Below are 6,962 nucleotides of genomic sequence, written 5' to 3' on the forward strand. Positions count from 1 at the left end.
CGCCGTATGTAGAAGAAACATAGACTCAACACACAGTAAGTTCAGACATGTCATCACCGAGGGCGTGAGCCATCTGCCCTCAGGTACTACTAATTTCAGTTACCAACAAAGACTCAACACACACTAAGTTCAGACATGTCATCCCCTCCTGACTCGATCCCCTTTCCTGAACAAACGGCAGTGCAGCACCGCCGTATGTAGAAGAAACATAGGGCTTCAGTTCGTGTTCGAGCCACGAAGAAGATAGCAATGTGCGCGACGGCCAAGGGTGCTCGATTGAATAACATGGTTCCTGTCCCTGTAAGTAGCAGTGCTCTCTTCCTATAATTTCTAGAATGTAGATTGTATATCTGTTCTGATCAATGCAACTGCTGAGCCATGTTCCACTTTTACTGCTCTACATTATATGAAGGGGTTAAGTACAACAGTTTTGGGTTTCTACAGTTTCAAGGGCTTCAGAGTCCCACCTTTTTGTATTATCTAATTATGAAATAACAAGCATGCTCTGAAGTCTAGGTAATCATAAGAATGCTTGGGTTATTAGTCAAGGACGCCGGACACTATTTTCGGTTAAGATAATATGTTAAATGCAGAATTATCGATCTTCCTTAGTGGATGCCCATGGTATGATCATGTGTCGGTTCCTATCAATGCAAGTGCTGAGCTACGTTCCATTTTTACTATTCTGTGTGATAGTTCTTGCACTTTACTACGTTCCCTCTTAAGGCGGGCCACCTTTTTACACTAATAATGAGTTTGTTGCGCATTAATCTAGAAAACAGAAGTTCAGAACCAGCACCTCTAACTCTCTGTCGATGATCAACAAGCTTATTCTTTGGCAATTTTCATTCACTTGCATGTGTTCCCTTGAAGATCAGTGTTATGTCTTAGATTCTGTTGCTTACTCACTTTGCTAATGCAGCGTGTCCCTAAAACAAATGGAGAAATTCCTTCTTTTGATGAAGCCTTTTCAGATCATCGAAGACTTCTCGACAAGTTGGTGTTGTATGGCCTGGTTGAGCTCACGGTTAACGGAGACGACAATTGTCAGGTCTACCTACCGGATTCAGTTTTCTGTTTACTTTTTGAGAATAGTATATTTAGTATCATTAGTACAAACCTGCTCTATAAGTACTTATCTCTTTCTGGATCTTCCTTTTAAGCAGTTTTGGGCATTGTCTGATCAATTTTACCGAACTCCTGAACACCGTAGATTTGTGCGACAACAGGTGGTCAATCAGGTTAGTATTGTGAATTCAGGCATTCCATCCCCTCTCATAGTAAATTCAATGTTATTTTAACACTGACCCCCTTGCATAAACACCGGTGCAGCACAGACGTATGCTCCTTGTCTTTTTCACTGATTGTCTTTTTCATCGACATGCACCGCATTATTTTTCCGTGTCATTCTTCTGAAGAATCTGAAGTTTCTGAACCTCTGTTGGTAATGCTGCAGGGTTTTGGTGGCGATGCCGACGGTCGTCGAGAGGTTCATGGACTGGGCGGTGTTGTGGATGCCGATGTACGGAGAGGCGAAGCTGCTGCTTGCCATCTACCTCTGGCACCCCAGCACACGGGTAAGCAGTCGATCAGACACCCCGAGCACGAGAGATGATCAACATTTCAGATAGACTTGATTCGGTATGTGGCCAATTCTAAATCTAAATCTTAATGGTGTTCGGATTTCAGGGTGCGGGGCACGTGTACGATGGCTTCCTCCGTCCGCTGGTGGCGTGGCACGAGGACGACATCGACCGGGGCCTGCTTGACCTAAGGGCTAGGGCGAGGGACGTGACGGCGTCACAACTCAAGGCGGCGACTGCCATCGGTCAAGTGTGGCTCATCGAGGCTGCTCGCTGTGTTTCGTCGCAGCTGCAGGCCGCGAGATCAGGTCGGGAAGGCGCCGCGCATTGACGAGTGAGCCAATTTTCGGATTGGACCATAACAACGTGTTTCGGTCTCCGACGTCTAGAAGTAGTGGTAAAGTTTTGAATTTGCATGGCAAGAACCACTTACGTAGGTAGCTGACACGCACGACAGTGTGTTTACACTCTTACTTATGTAAAAGATATGAATTATACATGAGTTGCCTCCACAATGAGGAATTGCGATAGTAGATATGGCAATTATGTGATAGAACGGGATTGATTGTTTTTTTTTTTCTAATAAGTTAGTAGTAGCGCGGGTTTAACCCGCGCTACTACTAACTATTAGCTGTAGCGTGGGTATCCGCGCTGCTAGTAGCCATTTTACCCGTGCTGCTAGTAGCCTTTTTCCTAGTAGTGAAGGTGGTGGGCGCGCCCCTGTCCTTGTGGGCCCTTGGCAGGCCTCCGACGCCCATCTTCTGCTATATGATGTGTTTTGACCTGGAAAAAATAAAAAGGAAGCTTTCGGGATGAAGCGCCGCCGTCTCGAGGCGGAACCTGGGCAAAACCAATCTAGGGATCCGGCGGAGCCGTTCTGCCGGGGAAACATCCCTCCGGGAGGGGGAAATCGAAGCCATCGTCATCACCAACGATCCTCTCATCGAGAGGGGGCCAATCTCCATCAACATCTTCACTAGCACCATCTCCTCTCAAACCCTAGTTCATCTCTTGTATCCAATCTCTGTCTCAAAACCTCAGATTAGTACCTGTGGGTTGTTAGGAGTGTTGATTACTCCTTGTAGTTAATGCTAGTTGGTTTATTCGGTGGAAGATTATATTTTCAGATCCTTAATGATAATTAATACTCCTCTGATCTTGAACATGAATATGCTTTGTGAGTAGTTATATTTGTTCCTGAGGACATGGAAGATGTCTTGTTATAAGTAATGTAACGCCCCGAGACCGACGCTCCAGACGCCTTCCATATATTTCGTGTTCGGCGTGTGTTTTATTTGTGTGTTGCATTCATCATCGCATCATTTGCATTGCATCGGCACTTCGTTGCCGTCATGTTTTAAAAACTTGCATTCGCTCGTCGTTGACGTTTCTCCCTTTGCCTTCATCACCTTCCCTCGGATCGCCTTGCCTGCGTTGAGGGTTTCAGACCTATCGAATTTTCGCTTCCCTCTTGACCGTGACCGTCTAACCCCTCCTTGCGCAGTGCATAGACCTCTCTCGCGCGTCCGGAACTTCCCCGAACCCGACCCGGGTTGTTGTCACCGTTGGATTTGAATCATCCCCAAACATCTACAAAACATCACCATTTTCTTTGTTGGACTCTCCTAGCTTATTTTTCTTGACCGCCCGATTTAAATCGGAGGGACCAAATATCCCCTAACCTAAATTCATCTGCTATATATATTAGTCCAACCCTAGACCAATCCGGTGTGCTTCTCTTCAAGTAAATCCGATCATTCCAACATCCGCAAGATCAATTATAAGTTTTCTCAACGGTGTTTATTCCATCTGCCCCAAGTTGCCTTTGTTTTCCCACCCTTTTCTTCAAGGACTCGGATTTCTTAATCAAGTATCCTTTTTATTGATGCGAAGCCTCTTCATTCTTTTCTTTCAATGTTCTTATCCGGTGATTTCCCATGAAGATACTAACGAAGTTTCAAGTTCATCATCCTTCGTTGTTGTTTCTTCTCCGGTGGATCCAAGTCAAGCTTACAGTGTTGATCACATTCCTTTCCTTGTTTCAAATGTTTTTCTCATGCCGGTGTATCTCTTAATCATTCACCTCTCGCTTTCCATGTGTTCCGGAGTGTTGAAGATATCTCAGGAGATTCGTGTTTTCATTCAAGATCCGTTCAAGCTATTTCGAGGTTGTTATCTCATTGAAGCCATTTAATTCAACCGGTGCAATCTCCTTTTCAAGTAATCATTTCAACGGTGTATCTTTTGAGTGGGCCCTAACCCACAGATCTTTTCCCAGGATCTTACCTGACTCTTCTAATTTTCCCGGAGCTATTTCCAAATTCTTTTCGAAGTTTGACGTAAGAATGGGTTATCATCAGTCATATGTCTTTCTCCAAGATCTTTCAAATTCTTTTCATCGTTGGTTCAACCTTCTATTCTTCATTCCGGAGTGCCAACAATTCATGGTGGTGTTTCTCATCGTCATTCTCAACATTTGAAGACCGAAGAAGAGTTTCTCTCAAATCTTGCTCCATTCTCTTCAAGATTCATGGTTCTAGCTTGATGCCATCCTCTCATAATTGTTTTCGATTGTGAGAATTCTTTTCACCCATTCGGAGCATTTCATGAGTTGTTTTCGCTTCTTGATCATCCAAAGGCCATCATTTCAGAAGATTTCTTCGTTCTAAGTTTTCAGCCTCATTCTCCAATTATTCTAAATTGATGTCTCTTTGTTCATCTCCATATTCTTCCGGTGCATCGTTCAAGTATTCTCTAATCAGCTCGTGATCTCTTCGTTCTCGTGTATCAAATTCCCTCAAGTATCTTCATTCGTTCTCTAATTCTTACGGGTGATTCACCCCTTTACTTCGTTCATTTTCAATCCTCGCGGTGGTTCATTCAAGATTTCTCTTCCTTCGTTATCATATCAATTTATTCGTTGTTTCAATCCCACCGGTGGTTCGTTGAAGATCTTCCCAAGTTTGTGCAATATCTATCTTAATCCTTTCTACGAAAATAAGTAGTATGCAGAATCCGTTGCTTGTCATCAATCTAAATTGGTGAAGGCTAAGCATAATGTAATTCTTATTCTTGTTTCATCCAAGTGATTTAATTCCTTATTCCGGAGATTCATAAAATATTCTTGATCTCATTTGTTCATTTTTTTCTTTCCGGAGCTCCAAGTTATTTCAATTATATCATTTCAAAGCTTCATCTAATCATTGCAAGGCTTCTCCCGGAGTTCTTTTCAACTTTCCCTTTCGTTTGATCATTCTTTTATTATCGGAGTTCTTCATGGAGGATCAACATGGTGGCTCATCAAGGATTCCTTTCATTCTTCAATTGTTCTTCAAGAATTCTCTCGAAGTTATGATCCGTCAAGCCATACTTCAAAATAAACATGGTGTTCAACACATGTTTGTTTTGAGGAGTTCAAGCTTTCTTCATCTTGCATTCCGAAGTGCAATTCTTCCTACCTTATCCTTTGAGGTGGTGTTATGTCCTTCTTGACAATTTCCATCCATGTTCCATGTTTCACATGTTGTCAAGAATGAGTTATTTTAAATCCACCAATCTCTTCGTTGGAGTTATCTTGTGTCATGTTTCACTTAAAGCTTTCCCTAAGGAATGTTGCTAATTGTGGTGTCTATCGATGATCCAAATTTCCCCCTATTCTCGCGGTGAAAGAAGTTTTTTTTCCATCTCTTTGGTGCTCTCAATCAAATCAATGGTTTCCATTAGTGGTCGTTTGTCACCTCATAATGTTGAGATGTTTTCATAAGCCCACTACAATCTCATTCTTTGCGTTGTTGGTTTTCCAACAACTCCGTTCTAACCTTCTTGCAAGGATGCTTTCCAAATTCAATTGTGGTGGAAGTTATCATTTCCTTCTCCGTTCTCTTATTCCGACGATCTATCTCCTATTCGTTCGTCCCGGAGGCATTGTGATGTTGCTCTCTTCGACCAATCATCTTGTTTTATCAAGATCATGTAATTTTTCTTTTCTTATCCGTTTAGCCGGAGTGTCGTGCTCTCTTTTCAAGTTCTTCCCATTCTGTCAAGTTTTGCCTCCCTTCTCAACCGGAGTGCTGTCTGAAATCTTTCTTACCCCTTGTGCCACTCTTTCATTAGTTCCGGAGGCAGTGTGTTGTTAATTTCATCGAGTATCCTCTCATCTTGTCAAGATCATGTTCAATTCCTTCCATTTACAGTCGGAGTGCTGTCCAAATTATATCATTCTTATTCCTTTCTTTATCTTGTTTTAACCGGAGTGTTGTGTCTATCATTCCTCTTTTAACCGGAGTCTCATCCAAGTGCTTTCATTTTGCCAAGTTCATATTCTACCCCTCCCATTTTTCAACCGGAGTGTTGTCGTAATTGATCCTTATCGTTCCTTGTACATCTCGTTTCAACCGGAGTGCTCGCATGTACTTCTCGTCCATTGTTCTCGTCATTCATAGCTTTGCAAACTCCAAGGTTCACATGGAGTTCCTTGTTTCTCTTTTCTACCGGTGTGCTTTCATATTCCGTTTGATCCGTTAAGCTCTTGTTTCATATTCTTCAACCTACAAAAGGTTCTCACAATGTTCCTTGTTCCTCTTTGTTAACGGAGTGTTTTAAATTTTGGTCACCTCTGTCGTGTCATTTCTTCAAGCTTTGCGACCTCTCAAGGTTCGTGGTTTCACTTGTTTGTCAAAGAAGCAACTTTGTTTTACCTCTTCCTCTTCCGTTTCTATCCGGTGCCATCCTAGATCTCGGGACGAGATCCTCTTGTAGTGGTGGAGTGTTGTAACGCCCCGAGACCGACGCTCCAGACGCCTTCCATATATTTCGTGTTCGGCGTGTGTTTTATTTGTGTGTTGCATTCATCATCGCATCATTTGCATTGCATCGGCACTTCGTTGCCGTCATGTTTTAAAAACTTGCATTCGCTCGTCGTTGACGTTTCTCCCTTTGCCTTCATCACCTTCCCTCGGATCGCCTTGCCTGCGTTGACGGTTTCAGACCTATCGGCGCTTCCCTCTTGACCGTGACCGTCTAACCCCTCCTTGCGCAGTGCATAGACCTCTCTCGCGCGTCCGGAACTTCCCCGAACCCGACCCGGGTTGTTGTCACCGTTGGATTCGGATCATCCCCAAACATCTACAAAACATCACCGTTTTCTTTGTTGGACTCTCCTAGCTTATTTTTCTTGACCGTCCGATTTAAATCGGAGGGATCAAATATCCCCTAACCTAAATTCATCTGCTATATATATTAGTCCAACCCTAGACCAATCCCTAAAATCTAGCCCCCTTGTCCCATCCTTCCTCCTCGCCGCCGCCACACTCAAACCCCACCTCGGGATCCTCCCAGATCCCCTTCTCCTCGGCTCTCCTCCACCCCGCACCCCGTACA

The 6,962-nt window shown here is 43.6% G+C and overlaps 1 protein-coding gene across 2 annotated transcripts in view; it reads left to right on the forward strand.

Annotated features, from left to right (window-relative positions):
- The window catches only part of LOC123145737 (putative HVA22-like protein g), a 3,494-nt gene extending 1,355 nt beyond the window's left edge, over positions 1–2,139 (forward strand). Inside the window, exons 2-5 of one of the 2 annotated variants that reach the window (XM_044565220.1) lie at positions 923–1,051; positions 1,167–1,241; positions 1,457–1,577; positions 1,690–2,139. In XM_044565220.1, coding sequence (XP_044421155.1) covers positions 923–1,051; positions 1,167–1,241; positions 1,457–1,577; positions 1,690–1,769 — 405 coding nt within the window. In that variant the 3' untranslated portion in view covers positions 1,770–2,139. The remainder of the gene's footprint in view (positions 1–922; positions 1,052–1,166; positions 1,242–1,456; positions 1,578–1,689) is intronic. The other variant, XM_044565219.1, reaches the window with a different exon arrangement.
- Positions 2,140–6,962: the final 4,823 nt, after the last annotated feature.

This window comes from Triticum aestivum, chromosome 6D (genome assembly GCF_018294505.1).
Source record: "Triticum aestivum cultivar Chinese Spring chromosome 6D, IWGSC CS RefSeq v2.1, whole genome shotgun sequence".
In the NCBI taxonomy this organism is placed as follows: Eukaryota; Viridiplantae; Streptophyta; class Magnoliopsida; order Poales; family Poaceae; genus Triticum; species Triticum aestivum.